The 16,536-nt window shown below is 52.8% G+C and overlaps 7 protein-coding genes across 7 annotated transcripts; 3 read left to right on the forward strand and 4 right to left on the reverse strand.

Annotated features, from left to right (window-relative positions):
- Positions 1–7,370: 7,370 nt before the first annotated feature.
- On the forward strand, positions 7,371–7,940 carry CCMA1212_002113 (uncharacterized protein; the record flags this gene model as incomplete). The annotated part of the gene is made up of 2 exons (XM_073699514.1): positions 7,371–7,460; positions 7,548–7,940. The coding sequence occupies 2 exons, from the start codon at positions 7,371–7,373 to the stop codon at positions 7,938–7,940; spliced, it is 483 nt and encodes a 160-aa protein (XP_073562117.1).
- A 531-nt stretch (positions 7,941–8,471) lies between these two features.
- CCMA1212_002114 (Mitochondrial import inner membrane translocase subunit TIM14) lies at positions 8,472–9,032 on the forward strand (the record flags this gene model as incomplete). The annotated part of the gene is made up of 3 exons (XM_073699515.1): positions 8,472–8,522; positions 8,689–8,816; positions 8,894–9,032. 3 exons carry the CDS (start codon positions 8,472–8,474, stop codon positions 9,030–9,032), a joined length of 318 nt encoding a protein of 105 aa, XP_073562110.1.
- Positions 9,033–9,366: 334 nt separating this feature from the next.
- On the reverse strand, positions 9,367–11,116 carry CCMA1212_002115 (uncharacterized protein; the record flags this gene model as incomplete). The annotated part of the gene is made up of 4 exons (XM_073699516.1): positions 9,367–9,805; positions 9,863–10,540; positions 10,603–10,649; positions 10,724–11,116. The coding sequence occupies 4 exons, from the start codon at positions 11,114–11,116 to the stop codon at positions 9,367–9,369; spliced, it is 1,557 nt and encodes a 518-aa protein (XP_073562111.1).
- Positions 11,117–11,681: 565 nt separating this feature from the next.
- On the reverse strand, positions 11,682–14,164 carry CCMA1212_002116 (ATP-dependent DNA helicase II subunit 2; the record flags this gene model as incomplete). Its single annotated transcript, XM_073699517.1, has 7 exons — positions 11,682–11,699; positions 11,759–12,222; positions 12,285–12,496; positions 12,554–12,945; positions 12,999–13,511; positions 13,567–13,627; positions 13,680–14,164. The coding sequence occupies 7 exons, from the start codon at positions 14,162–14,164 to the stop codon at positions 11,682–11,684; spliced, it is 2,145 nt and encodes a 714-aa protein (XP_073562112.1).
- Positions 14,165–14,435: 271 nt separating this feature from the next.
- Positions 14,436–14,639, reverse strand: CCMA1212_002117 (uncharacterized protein; the record flags this gene model as incomplete). The annotated part of the gene is made up of 1 exon (XM_073699518.1): positions 14,436–14,639. The coding sequence occupies one exon, from the start codon at positions 14,637–14,639 to the stop codon at positions 14,436–14,438; it is 204 nt and encodes a 67-aa protein (XP_073562113.1).
- On the forward strand, positions 14,596–15,430 carry CCMA1212_002118 (putative mitochondrial outer membrane protein; the record flags this gene model as incomplete). The annotated part of the gene is made up of 4 exons (XM_073699519.1): positions 14,596–14,642; positions 14,725–14,758; positions 14,879–15,176; positions 15,264–15,430. 4 exons carry the CDS (start codon positions 14,596–14,598, stop codon positions 15,428–15,430), a joined length of 546 nt encoding a protein of 181 aa, XP_073562108.1.
- Positions 15,431–15,806: 376 nt separating this feature from the next.
- CCMA1212_002119 (uncharacterized protein) lies at positions 15,807–16,208 on the reverse strand (the record flags this gene model as incomplete). The annotated part of the gene is made up of 1 exon (XM_073699520.1): positions 15,807–16,208. The coding sequence occupies one exon, from the start codon at positions 16,206–16,208 to the stop codon at positions 15,807–15,809; it is 402 nt and encodes a 133-aa protein (XP_073562109.1).
- Positions 16,209–16,536: the final 328 nt, after the last annotated feature.

The following is a 16,536-nucleotide window of genomic DNA, read 5'->3' on the forward strand; positions in this document are numbered from 1 at the left end:
GTATTAGCTACAAGGCCGGAGGAGGGAGGCGTGTATTCTCGTCCCTTGTCCGGGAGTACACGACGACTCCTACTGTGTCCCGCTCTGGCTCTCGCGGCGCTGGAGGTGCTGCTTTTACGGAGTACAAGGTACCCTCAGGCAGTCGTTATCCGCGCCTTCTAGCAATTGTCGTGTACTTGCGTTTGCTGGTACAGAGTACGCGTGTAAGTCGCAACAAAGGAGGCAGCGCACATGTTTGTCTCTTACAACAAGCACCTCTCTGTTCCGTCTTTCGACTTGATTCCGCAGATTCCTGTACCTTACTTGACGTTCATTATTATTTGTCGAGATTGGAGTTGAAATTGCGTCAAAGCCAGTGACGAAAAACAGGGCACGGAACACCCTCCGTACTCTGCATGTACCTCGCCGTACTCCGTGTCGGGGACGGAACCTTCCAGCAAGCTGGGTACCCGTCCTCGACAGTACGAGAATCAGGAGAAAACGGCCGCCTGAGCACCAACGCTGTACTGTGATGTCGACGGTGAGGACCCAGAAAAAAGAAGCACCAAGAAAGCAAGGCACGGCAAAGCAGCGGTTGCTTTTCTGGTTGATTAGCACGGCCCAAACGTTCAGCCTGTGGGGCGCAGGGAATCCATCGGATGGGCTGGTGAGGAAGGACTTGAGCCCACAGTAACGAGAGACTGAGCGTGAAGAGAGACAGAGAGCGAGAGGCAGGGCTCCAGGCAGGCGCTTTTCCAGCGCATGGGGCCCTCCCTAGCAGGCCGTTTCGGTTTCCCTTCCAGCGGCTTCCACAGGCTGCTTGTACCTGCGACTATGCTGGGCCGCCCTCTTCCATTGTCTCTCCTGACTCCGTTCAACCTCATCTGTCCCATCCACAAGTTCGCGCGTCGCCTAAGGGTAGAGCACCGTACGTACGGCGTATGTGGGGGTGTACCTTTGGTTTGCTTGGCCAGGTCTGGCCTGGGGCCAAGTTGGGGCCCGCTGACCCGGGTTGATCACCAGGTCGAATGGAGAGGCCGTAAAGGGGGATGCTGGAGGCATGCGAGGGAGCAATTGGAGGTTTCTGGCGCTGGCCAGGGGGTGTGTGGCGACGAAGACGAGAAGGACGACGCAGGAAACAAGTGCACTCCTGTAACGCTAATGGAGAGAAGGGTCGGCCTCTATCGTATGTACAGTGTATTTTGTCGCCTACAAGACGCATCGCAATCAATACGAGTTCTGTATTCGTACATTGGCGCCTGCTGTGTGTCTCCCTTTGCTAAATAGACGTGTCCAGTTAAGGTACCATTTCGCTGCGGAAGCTGGATGATCGAATTCCATCCGTCTGATTGAGGCGCAGGTACCGGATACGCTCCCCTTTGCGCCCATCCAGGTTCCTTCAACGGGGGCGCTGACACCAACAGGCACGTCCTCGTCCAATGTTTACTCCGTACCGGCCAACTCATCAGCATGGGGGCTGTTATTGTTGTGTCCTGTTCTACCCTGGTGAAATACCTATACATGCCGGCACTGATAACGCATAAGTACCTGCAACCTGCCTCCGGGTTCCCTGTCGGTGTCAAGCCCTATCAAGGGACGCTGAAGTGTGTGCTTGATTGTGATTGTACTTCGGACGGCCCGTAATGCTCCGCGAAAGGGGATGAGGCCTGACTCCCTATCGGGACCATGTCATGGCTCAGCGAGCGATACTTGGGAGGGGGACCAATTGGCAGCGCCAGTGTGAATAAATACAGTATCCATCTTGGCAGCAATACTCGACTTATACGCAAGAGAGCGACCTCAAACACCGTGTCAGTATGGAAATGCGCATCGCAAGAGATTCGAGGGTCCTGTCCAATGCGACTACCTTCTGATACCGCGGTTTGACGCCAGAACTGGCCACCTTCGCATCCAAACCTCCTTACTCAGCCCATCGCTCGTTTGTAGTCTCACGTATCGTGCTCCGGCCGAACCCCCGTCCGGCTCACATGACCAGCGCCAGACGTTTCTCGCACGGAGGCACCTGATCCCATTCGTGGAGGGGGAGTGGCTGACTGACGGAGGGAACGACGAACGCTCCAAGTCGACATCAACAAGTATCGCAGAGTATCTCCTAGGTGCTAAGCCATACGAGTATGAGAAGAAGCACCGTCCCGTGCTTAGCGTCGCCCAACCCAGTGCCCGGTCGAGGGAATCAGCACTCTCGTATGCGGCATCGATGCAGGCGAACTACAGTGACAGCGGCTTTGCTTCGTGGTCGATTGGCGAGAATGCATGCAGCTTCATTGCGTCGGAGCAGTTTCTACAAAGTCTACAGAATGGTATCAGGTACTGACACTTTCAAGTACCTTACCTAGGTACTTCAGCTTGATACCACTGAGACGCCGCATTGATTCGAAAAGGGGGCCAGCGGCAGAAGCAGTTCAGCTTCAGCGCGGAAATTGAACAACGTCGATAGCTCAACAATCCCGAATCTTCAGCTCTCGCTTCTATACTCGCACCAGCTACCTTAGGCTCGCGGGTGATTTCGCCGCTGCATCGATAAGAGCCCCAGCCCTATGTTCCCTCCAACGACGTCGGAGCCATGGCCCCCCTCACCCCTCTCAACCCTTTCGTCACCCCCCCCGATGGCCGAACCAAAGCTGCCCGCAAAAAACTGAATCGCTCATCGTCGATAGAATGCTGCATCGGACTCGACTATTGCCAGGCCGAAGTGGATACAGCAAACTGGATCAGAAGTGCCCCCCGGAAGCCCCGTTCCACCCCCGCAAGATGCTCCGCCAGGCTTCACTTTCCGTGTATTCGCAACTTGTCCTAGTGAGCCATCGTCGATCTGCTAAATAAAGTCATCTCATCTTACTATGTTCTCGCATCCGACGAGAGAGGGGAAAAGAAACGCAAGGGACCTTACCTCGGAGCCCGAGTACATGCACTTATCTGCCTTTGTACGCCCCAGGCCTTCTGCTGCTTCGACTCCTTGGGCCGAATACGGCTTGGATGAGGGGCTGCTCCGGAGCGGGGGAAGGGGGAAGAGAGCTCTCTGTCCGTTGGGGACCGACGGGTGCGTCGAGCTGCGTGCTGTCGGTGCCAGGGGAAATCGGCAGTGATTGTTTGATTCGAGGCAATGTCTGTACGAGTATGTACTACCTTAGCCAGGGTTGAGGGTACCGAAAGTTTCAATTGACCAATCGGCCAGTCATGCAGCTTCTCACGAGGTACGACATGGCCTCTGCTTTGCCAGCAAGCAACGAATTGGCCAACGGCTGAGCAGGAACATGCATGTCTGGTTCACCACTTTTGCCTCTTCTAGGCAATGACCAAAGACAACACCGCAACAGCAAGCGGCTAAGTACGGCAAGTCTGGGGAATCGTTAAGCATAAGGGCCAAGTTGCGGAGGAGACAAGGCTCATGATCTGGCAGTCACCGCTCGTCTGTGGAACAAAAAGCAAACATGTACAAACAAGTAAGAGTCACAGCTTGAACCGGGTCCTGTCGGCTTCAGGTATAAAGGCAGCCGGTCTGATGGAGATGATGGAGACGCTGTGGATATCATGGAGACTTGGAGCTGTGATGAGTAGCACCTTGTACGGAGTCGGCTTGGAACTAACAGCAACAGATGATGGGGTCAAGAGCGTCAAACAAAGACCAACTGAAAGCGGAAGAAGAGGGGAGAAGTTATGGTCGCAAAGAAAATACAAACAAGATGAAGACAAAGGGGGGGGAAAAAAGCCCCTGGCGCAAAGGTTTCCGGGAGTGGAATGGAATCACTTCTGGAACACAACAAAGAATGTCCGAAGAAGACGAAAAGGCATGGAAGTCAAAGGCCACACCAGGAACCCGCGCAACTTGAGTGCCTCTCGGGCGGTCATACAGTGCGATATGCTGAGCCCTCACAGTATTTCCTACAGGCACTCTAGCGCACTAGCCACGCTCTAGCTCCCCCTACTCAGCGCCAACACCACCCGCTAATTGGCGCTGTCGACGCACCCCCCCGGCCGTGCGCTTACGCAGGTCACGACTTCCGGCAGCGAGCTAAGGGCATCTTGCCCATGGTAGGCGCATCGAGAGCAAAGCGGGAAACGATGTTGGATGGTGATCTGATGTTGAAAGCCTGCCGGGCAAAGAGACCGGCAATTCTTTGGACTTGTTGCTTTTTGGCCACGTTTTCGTCACCGTTTCGACCAAGCCTTTTCAGCATGACTGCCGATTTGCGGAGATACAAGGCGAGAACAAAACCGTCTGCCAGACGAGGCAACAGATTGATAGTATCATACGGGCAGATAAGGGCAACCACGTTCACGAACAGGCACCATACACCAAAATCTCATACTCCTTGCAGCCTTTCTGCACCTGCGGCCAACGAGAACGAACGAATTGGCCTCTTCTAGGATCTCTGTCCATGTATCCAATTTCGCTGCCTAACCGACTTGCACCCCCGGCGTTCGGCGGCCTCGCACCCATACAGGATTGCCAACGCACTGCCCGTAAATAAAAAGCACTCACATAAAGAACCCCTGATGCTGCAGAACGAGATGCATGATATCCGCTCGAAAGGAAGCAATCGATGAAAAATTGAAAGGGAAATGAATGAAAAAATTTTCGTTATATACGACGTGCAGCCGCAGTGGCGAAATGATGCCCAACTGATGCTATCTACATGTACCTAGCCATCGGATGAGTGACACCATCCATATGGCACGAACCACCGAGGCTTTTTGACGGGCAATGTAGCCAATTGATCGTCGGAGATGGTTCCTTTGGGTTCAGAGTTAGGGCCAATCGTGCCTGAATATCAATGGCAATGGCGATGGATTGTCGAGGCTAACTAACTGACGAGGTATGGTATGGCGGACGAGGTGGTATCATGGACGATCAGCTTGGGAACGAGCCGAGCCGGGCGTGTCCAGGGCTGGGAGATGTGATGGGTGAAGTCATGGCTCGAAGTTTTGGTGCATGATTCATGCTTTACGCTGAGCTGTCGATTCTTTAAGCCGTGTAGGAGTGCTTTGGTCGGTATGAAATTGATTGATATTGGATGAGGCTTGTGTTTTGCCGTTCAAATAGACTTGTCAAACAAGCATTTGATTCTACCCACACAAGCCAGCATGAGGCCTCTTGACCACACTGTACGCAGTGCTTCACTCGAGAGGTATAGGTAGCGTCTGTACACACAACATTCAGTGGCTACCAGCATTCTTCTACCATATTCTGATCCCTGCCCCCACCATCTACTCTTCATTTCGCTGTCAACACGTTGACTCGCCCAGGATTGTATTATACCTCGTCGTGATTGCGTGCCGTCCATCGTAACTCGAAGTCTTGATACACAGTTCCTTCGGCAGCCAATCGGTAGCCAATCGGAGATCGCAGCCCACTAGCCTCACAGCCAATCACCGTCTTCTCTCGACTTCCCGAGCACCTTGTTGGGTTGGTGACGAGCTCAAGCCTCCAAGTTTATCTCGATCCTCTCCAAAGGATCAATTAACATGACAGCACATATGGAACATGAAATGGAGGGAGGCATTATTTGATGACTGACCTACTTCTTACCGAAGATGCATTCACACACACACACGCCCGTCTCATCATCATTCGTCCAGCTTTCTTCAAGACATCTCCCGCTGCCGGTATCAAGACGAGGAGGATGCACCACCTAATTAAAGCACGCTCGATAACTCGCCAATAACGCACGAACGTCATGTCGCACAGAAATGCACGCTCTATATTTTCGGCGCCGATGTATGTATGGGCATCAACACTCGGGTAACACGAATCAGTCAATAATAATATCCGGGCAGAGAAAAGAAGAGTGCCTTTTTCCTCTTTTTTTGCCGTCGACGCCTGAGAAAACAGCCGGACGAATCTCACATCAGGCATATCGACGTCCATCCTGTTCGAACTTCGTACCTCCCACATCCATGCTGTAACAAAACCCACCAACGTCCGATTCTTATGTAATGCTGCCCAAAGCCTCGCGAGCTCGCATGGGCTTTTTGTTTGTACATAACTGTCGACTTCATGGCTACACTCCCTCGAGCATGTAGTAAGCACTGGGCACACGCAATTGGCCCCCATCAAGGAGCTGGCACAGAGGCGTGTACTTTGCGTTGCCCCGTTCTCCAAGTACTAGGTAACGTCATGTGTGAGCGCTTAACCGTCCGCACTGTGGTACGAAACAGCGCTGACGTTTTCCTGCATCAGCACGGCCGCTGGGGAAACGGTTCCGGTTTTTTTGGTTTTTTTTTTTTTTTTTGGGCTACAGTCTGTGTCAAGTGGATGGAGTTTGGATTCCTGCTTGTATCTCATTCGTGGCTTGTCGGAATCTGCGGATCGAACTCGAACGGAGGGCAAAGCCGCAGAGAATACGCGCAATGGTTCAGGCTTGGAGCTTGATGTTGACGTGCATGGATGATTGCATGGAAGCCGAGCAAGAGCCTCAGAACCTGGAGTTTGACGCTCAAGATTTGATGTCAGTGGTGCCTGTCCGTCACTTCCGATGGGAGAGTGCAGGAATTTGTAAGCTTTGAAGGTTTTATACATCGACTAAGGTACTTGACGATACATGACTCCATAAATCAGGCTTCGAAGTTGGAACTTTCATGTTGATTTCTCGTACTTGTATCTCAATCTTTTACCCCCCCAGCGGCACAGACAAGATAGAACAACTTCACAGATGTGATCTTGACACTACGGATAGCGTATTGAGGATGCGTAATTGACTTATCAAGGCTATCAAAAGAAGAATGAAAGTAACCAATCTTCATCACTTTCCCTAAACAGCAAAACCACCGTCATACGAGGCTTGCCGATCCCCCTTCAAACTTCATCCCACCAGCTACCAACTTAGGGTCGACCCTTATGCCAGGGCCAACCAAAGAACCAACCTTTTTTTCTAACTTCCGCATTCTCGCACATGGCGTCTACGAAAAGAGAAAGAACGAAAAAACCCTCCTTCCGCCAAAAGGCTATTTCTCTAGCTGTTTCGGGAGAATCCCTTTCCTTCGCAACCCCGTACGTCATCACGACAAATACGGACCCACTCGGCTCTCGTGACGTCAGCGAAGCCATCAAGTCGTTCTTAGCATCACGCCCTGGCAGCCTCTTTTTACCCAGTATTTTTTTTTTCCCTACTTCTAAAACCAAGGAAGCGGAATCCTGGTCGAATTCTCAGAAATAGGGTGGGATCCTGGCGGATTTGTGCGCAATTCCCCAGGGGAAACTCTCAAAAGGTACCACATTCCGTGCCATTTGACGCGGCGGGTACTTAGCTTTTCCATTGAGGCTCCATTCCTGTACCATCTCGTACCTATTTCTCGTCTTCTCCTGTCTCTACTACTACCTCACACACCACACACCCCCCTTTGCGGGTTTGGCCGTTTTCTTCTTTGCGATGCCTCAGGATCAAGATGCGCTGCGCAAAGTCGGCCGCGGTGGGGCAGGCAACTTCGTTTCATCGAAAGAAGCCGACGAGGTAGCCAAAGTAAATCATAACGACAGCCTTGCCCTCTCAACTCTTCCATCCCAGCTCGTTCCACCCGTTCTAATGCGCCGGCATGGCATCATGTAGGACCTCGAAGCGCAGCAACTAAAAGCCGCCGCCTCCGTATCGGCAACCCCCTCGCAGCACCCGCACGGCCCCGCAAAGGTCGGCCGCGGGGGAGCAGGCAACTTCATCGATCCGAAGCACGCCGCCCAGGAAGAGAACCTGCAGGCCGACGAGACGGGCACGGCGGTGAGCAGGCATCCGCAGCCTCACCGCGCGGGCTGGTCGGGGAGGGGCGGCGCGGGCAACTTTCACGCGGATCAGGTTGCCGACACTGAGAGGGCGCGGGAGGAGGAGGATGGGAGGAGCAGGGCTGAGCTCGATAGAAAAATCAAGGAGGCGGTTGAAGGGGCGCTGAAGTTGCCGGACAAGGTTCATCACCATTTGCACAAGGAAGATGAAGAGGAACAGGGGTGAAGGGTCGAGCGTCGTCTTCGCTGATGTTCGAAGAGGCGAGGTTGGATATCAGCTGAGACGCTTCAACTCTTAGCGGGACATATACCCATGTGCAGCCAGAGTCCCAAGAGCAAAAGAGAGGCCGGGTGGAACATTCCTGGCAACTGCTTACACTGCAAGATTACAAGCTACATGATTTCATGCTGGCCATGAGAATCCGCTCTCAGAGAAACAATGCAACAAAAACAAGCATATCAACAAATTTATCAAGGTCTCCCGAACATCCTATTCCAACATGAACACACTTTCGTGCACATTCAAGTATCTCAACCCCGCCAACCAATCAACGCACTCCACCTCCAAAAGGTGCTTGCGTATCCCCGGAAAAACAATACCCCGCTCCTAGAAGAACCCCGAACCCTTGCAAAACTTCCAACTTCTCAGCGCCACCCCAAGATGCCAATGCGCCCAAACCTCAAACCAAACATCTGCCAGACAACAACCTTTCTCACTCCGACGAAATACAGCATCTTTTGCATCTCTTGATCCAAGATGGCTTCGGTAATGGCTTGGGGCGCCGGCGTCGCAGTCGCAGCCTTTCTCGTACGTTCTCCTCCCTCGCACTCAAAACTCTTCGAATCACATAAGCGACGACTTTTCAAACACCCCATCCATCGAAAACGTTCCACGCGCATAACAGCCCAACCGCCACAGTCGCGCGCAGCTACGCATGTTCAGATTGGAGCAGAAAACTAACTGAACTTCACAGGGCCGAGCCGGCCTCGTCGCCCTCCGTCGCTCCCGCGGCGGCGTAGGCCCCATGGGCAAGGCCTTCTACAAGGGCGGCTTCGAGCCGCGCATGACCAAGAAGGAAGCCTCGCTCATTCTCTCGCTAAAGTACGGACACACACGCCCACTGTTACGATTTCAAGAGATACGAGAACCCCGACGAAGCTGACTGACTTGGATTATAGCGAGCGATCCATCACAAAAGACAAGGTCCGCAAGGCCCACCGAACCCTCATGCTTCTGAACCACCCCGATCGAGGCGGCAGCCCCTATCTCGCTACAAAGGTCAACGAGGCCAAAGAACTACTGGATAAAACCGTCTGATGCGCAAGAACTCAACGATTGAAAAGAAAGCTGCAAACGAGCGGAACGAGCGATCTGTGTTCGGTCATAGAAGGTCAAGAAGAGCCATGTGTGGCCGTGTATATTTGTCTTGTACGATATTCCTTTTCCATAGCGATGGCGTTGGGTTGGTTGGTGGGCTGAATTTGATGACCCCATAAGCGACCACATAGTGGCTCAGGTGTTTGGAAACATCTTCGCAAGAAAGAGGAAGAGGGGCTAGCCAGACGAAAGATTTCGCGGCTTGCCAACAGTTACCAGGGACGGCAAGAAATACCAAAGTCTCAACTCAAAGAGTATCAATCCCGTGAACTGTTTACCATGCGCTGTTTAGGTCTTCAACCACGGTCTCCTGCTTCACGTCGAACAGAGCCGGTTTGTACCCTTCTCCCTTTGCCTCGGCATCCTTCTCCCGAATCTGCTCAATGGCAACGCCGAGGAGGGCACGGAGAGTGTAGACAGCGTCATTGCCGGCGTTGTGGAGGTGCTTGCTGTGGATGCACAGGTCGTTGAGGACGCTCGCCAGGCTCTTGCCTTGATCAGACTCTTTCCAAGCCAGGTGTATCTCCTTTGTATCCAACTGCTCAACGAGGCCTGCAAGTCCCAGAATATCAAACCCGATGCTCGCGAGATACCTGATGTCTGAACCAGCGTCGTGCGCGACAAATACCACCCGACGATTCTTGCTTACATAGGGCTCCAGGATGGCCATGATGGTTTCGGGAAGCTCATATTCTCGGGGAAACGTGCTGGTGCTGTTGGAAATGTTAGCAAAGCTGCGCAGCGATAAATATACAGCTTGAGCTGCTCACCCAAAGTCGAAGGAATCGGGACACCCGCGAACGAAGCGGTGGTTTATCAGACCTGAGTACTCCTTGGTTCGTAGGTGATGTGCCTGGATCAACTGCCACCAGTTCTGGCCCCCGGGGCCCGACTCCACGCCCTCGAGATCCTTAACATCCAGGATGGCAATTCCGATTTCAGATATGGGGTTCGGTGGCATCTCGATGGCTTCGACATCCATGCAAACCAATACCACATCAGCCCCGTTGCCCTTGCCTGCCAGATGAAGATATTCCTGGGCGTTGTGAAGCATCCGCTCTCGCTCGAGTCTTCTCTTGGCTGCTCTCTTGTCTGCGTTCTTCTTCTTGTCGAAACTCGGCCGGGGTACCAGCATCTGCCAGTTCTTCAACCAGTCCTCCTGGATGGCGCCATGTGCGTTCTTGAAGTTGTCGTAGTCTGCCTGTTGAAAGTCTGGGAAGCTTTCAACCTTTAAAGATTTCTGGTCTCTCGATCTCTGGAGATATCGAGGCCTTGGGGTGCCTCCCTGGCCGAACCTCATATAGAAACGGTCCTGGTTTGCCCCTCCTGGAATGGCGAGAGAAGTACCGAGCGCTCTGTTGATGCCCTTGAGAAAGCCCTCAAGCTGAACAGTAGGCACCAGCACGCGAGGCTTCTCAGAAGGCTTCTCGGGGTTGTAGAGATAGAAACTGTAGTGATCATTATCATCAGCAGGGTTGTTGTTATAGATGCATCAGTTTGAGGTACCTACAAATCCCAGACTCTGTCTTCCAGAATCTTGTCAAAGTACGGTTTGGCCTGCAGGCTGTCAGATATTTCCTCCCCTGCTCTCTTCTACTTTCCATATTGCATGGAATCAAATCGGTACATACACGAGGTCTGTTTGCCTTGCCAATGAACTGGTCAGGATAAGCCTCGATGACCTTCCACGAGCAAAAGCTGATGGACTCATCCGCAGGCTCTCCCACGACAAACTTTGAGTAGTCTAGCGGCATCACGGCAGACGAGTCGTCCATTCCCTTCAGCTTTTGCTGCTCTTGTGCCGAATTCGAGGTGTGGACAACCGAGTTCCACGCATCGTGGCCAGCGTCGTGAACAGAGGTGTATTGTTCTGGCTTGGGCGGCACAACGGCGGGGAACTCTTCCTCGGAATCCCTCGCCGTTTCGTCGTTGGCTGCTTCTTCCTGCACATGCTCGCTGTATTGGACGGTGACTCCAAGCTCCTTGAGCATCTCCAGGCGAACGGTGAGGTTGAAGGTAGCCATGCTGAAGATCGATTACCGCTGGTTGCTTGCTGGTAGTAGTCGAAATGAAAAGACGATAGATCGCGATGTCTTGTGGCTGAAGACAAATAGGTCTGAAAATGGTCAAAAATGAAGTCGAAGAGAAGAAGAAATGCGCAGACGAAGAAAAGTTGTGTGCAGGATGAAAGGTGAAGGGCAGCTGCAGGGTCAAACGAAACTGAAGGGCAGCTGATTGGGCAGATTCCGGTGCAGCTTAGGCAGGCACTGGCAGACGGCCGCCTGCTTGAGTGGAATCACACAACCTCAAGATCAACAATTAGACGGAGTTAGGACCCGAAGACGCATGATTCAATCATGACAAGTAATAGAATGATTTTCCGTGATGTTACCTCGTAAAGTCAAAGAAACAAGCAACATGTTGTGCGAGAATCTGGGGTCCGGTCAAGGGGTCGTGATAGCGTCAATTCCCTGCTCCCTTCGCTCATATATCATCAACTATCATATCATATCGTACAATGCTCAAAGAACCGCATTCCGGTGTTACACCGCTCATGTACATACTACCATTCTGACCAACGGAAATCTTTCACCTCGACTTGTAAAACTATACCGCAAGTTAGCAAACAACGTTTGTATAATCCGACAGCATGCTGCGCTACTCACCTCGTCCGCCTCCTCAAGAGTAACCGTAGACACTTCTGACTGCTTCTGATCTACCAGGCCCAGCTTCGCCCACCTCATCTTGAACCAGAAGTCTCGCCTGTCGCCGCCCAACGCCCCAGACAGCAAACTTTTCTTCAGGTCGCGCACGAAGTCGTTGTACAGACCGGGCTCTTCCAGGTTTATCAACTCCTCACGCATTGCACCAATGCCCTCCATTGCCTGAGCATATTTGCTATCCCCGAAGCTGTCCGTAATGAGAGATCGTACAATGGCTCCCATTTGTTTCGTGGCGTCGGCAATCTGCTCCACTTCTTCAGACGAGTCGAGGGCTCGTTTGAAGTCAGGAATCGCATTCTCGGGACTGATGGAACCCTTCTTCTCTTCTCCCAGAAGAGCATCCACATCCAACCCCGAAATGGGTTTGACCGTTTCTCTTTGACGTTTGCCTTTGGCCTTGGGTGGCACTGAGGGGGACGTTAGCACATTGAAAGTCTTAAGTATACGTGGAGCATATATGTGTTTTTACCTTTCTTCACGTCTGCAGCGTGGATCAGCGAGTCAATACTTGACTGCACGGTCTCGACGAGTTCTGTTGGAGGTGCCGCAAATCTGAGCAAGACTGGGGGGATCTCGGGTACGGGTTTCTCTGGGTGGATCGCTCGTTGTTTGATCGCATGGCCGATGCGATGTATCGCGGGGTTGTATAACTCATCGATGGTGGCATATTCAGCCGGTTGCCTAGATTAGGAACGGTGTTTAGAAGTTAAAGATAGAAACAATGGGCGATTTACTAACCCATCTTCATCAATGCCATAACTTGAAATGTCCATGGCATCTACGTAATCGCTCATCGCTTGGTTGAGCTCATCCGATGGCAAGAGACGATGGTTGGTGAGCGTTTGACCACTGACGGTAACGACTCTGTCCAAGGGAGGAAATTGATACGTCCTAATGTCCTCTGCAAAAGGTAGAGGCACATCGTATAGGCAAACATAGTCAGGCTCCATATAAGGCATCAGTAACACCAGCATAGGATCCTTCTCGTCCTTGGTTACTAGGCGGGCCACGCCGTAGGCGTCGAGCTCCGACAGCGCCCACACCAGAGAGCTGAAGGCCAGCTCAGACTTTTCATCGTACTTGGATGCAACGGTGACGCAGGTTTCGCCAAGGTTCAATAGCATCTCGTACTAAGCCAGGGTTAGCAGAGAGCAACGGCCAGGTGCTGAAAGTCGACCAATACCTTTTCCTTTTGGACAAAGCCGACGATCTTGAAGCTCTTCTCTGTCATGAGCTTGGTGACGTTTTGATCGGACTCGCTGATGTGGACTGCCGTCCTGCCGTACTCGTACCCCTTTGCAAGGGACTCAAACTCGACGTCACGCTTACCGCCAGGGGCATCTGGGTCATTGACCTTGTATGTCCTAGCCTGCCTCACAGCTGTAAGTTCCGCCCCATCCATCTGCTCGTCCTCGGGTGCCTGCGATGCCCCAGCTTGCTCCTCTTTGACCACCACGGTGCTAGCGGCGGGTGGCCTGGCTAGATGGGTCTTGAAGTATCTCTCAACGCGGATTTCCACCACCGCGGGAGCTTTTTCCGGATCTCCCAAGGTCAAGAGACCTTCGTACGTCTTGTAGGGCTTGACCGACTTTGCTCGTGGCTCGTTCAAGTCGTCAATGGCTTCCACCATGGAGGCGAATCTTGAGTCGTCGCCACAGCCGTCCACCAGCTTTTTCAGAGTCTCTTCATTCTGCTTCTGAGCCGGGGTGTTAGTGAAGCTTCGAAGAAAAGGAAGCGATGGTAATGAGTACCTTGGTTGAAGGTTTGTCTTCTTCCTTGAAGCCGTAATCGGGAGCATCAAAGTCGACGCCCCTTGCATCGCCGTCAGCACCATTACCGTTCGTCAGACGACTTGCTCACTCACAAGACTGTCAATTCAATGTTCGAGTCGCGAATTTTCCTAGCAATGTCGCCAATGTCATCTGGATCAATCTCGCCTTGGCCGTCGGTAATCAGAACAATTTGCCGCTTCCACTTGTTCTTCTTCGTGTATTTGTCAATCATGTCGACAGCAATCACAATCGCCGAGATGGCGTCGCCTTCCACCGTCCTGCTTGGCTTCACCTTGGGCTGAAGAGCCTTGAGGCTAGACATATACATCGGGCCCAGGGGCTGCAAGATGGAGATGTTCTCGTAACCATCCTCGCTCAGCGTGTGGTTCGTCTCGTCGGTTCTGAATCCCACGACGCCAACGCACAGCGTCTTGCGGTTCGAGGCCACGACGTTGCTGATCTTGTCCCAGACGTAGTTCATGCTCCAATCGAGATCGGATTCTTCTCGACCTCCATTGACGGCTGCCATGGACGCGCCGAGGTCGATGATGAAGACGGTTGCTTCCTTGTCCGCCATCTTGACTTTCAATTGAGAAGGGCAGATGAAGATGGTGATGAGTCTGGACCAGAAAGAAATGAAGAATTGGAGAGGAGGCAAGAGAAAAAAAGAAACAGAACCGTCTGACACTTGTTCATTCCATCTGTAGCAGTGTTGAGCCTCCTTTTTATAGCGAGCACCGCACCCTCGCTCAGATTTAGGCAGACAGACGCCAGCTTCGTTGCTTGAGCGAGACCAGTTCCAGTTACAAACGCGCGTGTATCGCGACATCACGTGACCATCTATGAGCTCATGTTTCATCAACCTCAAGCTGCCGTCGGAGAGATCGGGTCCAAGACGATCCGACATCACCAGCCCAGCTCGACAGCTTCTGCTTTTTGTTTCCGTCTTTCCTCTCTCCAACGGCGGATTGATCCGGTGCTCGCATCGCTCCAATCATATACGCAGCCATGGCCGGCTCAATCTTCGCTTCCGCGGCTCCGTACCACGTCATATCGTGAGCACCATAACTCGATCTAAGCTTGTCTCTCTGATAGCCGGTGAGCTAACAGTTGGGCCTCATCGTTCGTCTGATACAGCTACGGAACTCTCCTGGGAACGACATTCTTCCACGTACGTCCCCGAGGCAATTCGTCCGCCTCTTGATCCAGTTTTACGCCATCCTCTTACGTTTCCCAATCCTCAACACCATGAAACCGGCCAGCTGCTTACCATTGCACTACGCTACTGCAGTCCTTCATCAACGGCATCGTCATGTTCCGCACCGTCAGCCGGCCCTCCTTCTCCGCCATCCAGAGCAAGCTGTTCCCCATCTACTTTGGCATGCAGACGGCCATCCCCGCGCTGCTCGCCCTCACGTTCCCCGGAAACGCCCTCTTGGGCATCAAGGGCGGCATCGGCGGCCTCGTTGACGCTCCCAACAAGTGGAGCTCCTTGGTGCCCATCGCAACCATGTTCGTCAGCGGCCTCGTCAACCTCGTCGTGCTGCTTCCCGCCACTATCAAGACCATGAAGGACCGCCATGGACAAGGTTAGCCACTCCAACTCCGCACGCACGCCATTGATTTGAGACCCCCGGAAGACTGACGATGGGTTTGTTTAACCCCCTTCCTACCAGCCAAGCGAGACGGAAAGGAGTGGTATGACAAGGATGCACAGTCGGATGAGATGCGCGCCCTTAACAAGAAGTTTGGCATGCTGCACGGAATCTCTTCCCTCGTCAACCTTGTCGAGTTCGGCGCCCTGGTGGCGTACGGCTTCACGCTGGCAGCTCGCATCCAGTAGACTCGGGGCAATCTCACGCCATTGCAGAAACATTGCTTGCTATGCATCTATTGATACCTGTTGGTATACACCTTCCTGGATCCCCCTCTTGCAGCCAAACCCTCTCTGCGTCTAGTGCACAAAGTCAAAGCAGCCTCACTAGTCACGCAATGGGAAATACTTTTAAGATCAAAGTGAACAGTTTCATTGTGGTGAAAAGTCAATTCCATCCCCCGGACAACCATTTCTATCCTGCTAATGACGCTCTAAATCCCAGAAGCCACTTGGACACTCTCCGCGGGTATATCCTCCCAACCAATGCGCCGTACAAATAGGACCCAAAAAACAGCAGAAATATGACAAAGCAGCGTACGTGAACTCGTCATCGTGATAAAGATCATCGTGTTGCGCCGGAATGCTTCTGCAGGGCGCTCTGGTGATACGCCAGCAACTCGCGCTTGGCCTCCTCAAAGGCTCTCGCCTTGCCCTCCTTGTCGTCGAGCCGGAGTGCGGCGCTCCGGGCTCTCATGTTGTTGGCCTTGATCTGGCCCTGGAGGCTCCATCTGCCGGGCTGGCGCTCCAGGGCCTCCTTGACGTCGACCTCGTCGGTGGGCTTGGGGAAGTCTCGCGAGAGAGCTGGTAGAAGGTTGGCCGAGAGCTTGTGGGGGAAGCCGCCGATGAACTCGTGAGTCTCGAGCGTGGGTGTTGAGACGGCCGAGACAGAAGGAGTGGTCTGAGTGCTGTCGCTGAGGCCGAGTGACTCTGTGGTCAGGCGAGGGTTGGTAGTCTTGGTGTCCATTGGTGACAGTTGGAACGTGACCCTTGTTGTTGGTATGTTTGTATGTTGGTATTGCGTTGGTTGATAGGTGATGTTAAGCAATGCTTGCGATAGGTTCTCTGGTAAAGCAAACGAAAGCAAGCTTGGTCAAGCAGAGAAGCTGGTGTGCAGAGCGAAAAGGAGGGACTCGAGGAGGCGGGAGAGGATGGGGGAGGGTAAGGTATTTGTAGGCAGAGCCGTAGGAGGTCGATGAAGGAAATATTGGTTTGGGCTACGGGGGAAAGTCTCGTCTTTCTATTTTGAGGATGAGTTTATTTTTTATTTCGTTTAATCTTTTTTTAATGCAGAA

The sequence above is a fragment of the Trichoderma ghanense genome, assembly GCF_004382785.1.
Source record: "Trichoderma ghanense strain CCMA-1212 chromosome Unknown scaffold_1, whole genome shotgun sequence".
NCBI classification, from domain to species: domain Eukaryota; kingdom Fungi; phylum Ascomycota; class Sordariomycetes; order Hypocreales; family Hypocreaceae; genus Trichoderma; species Trichoderma ghanense.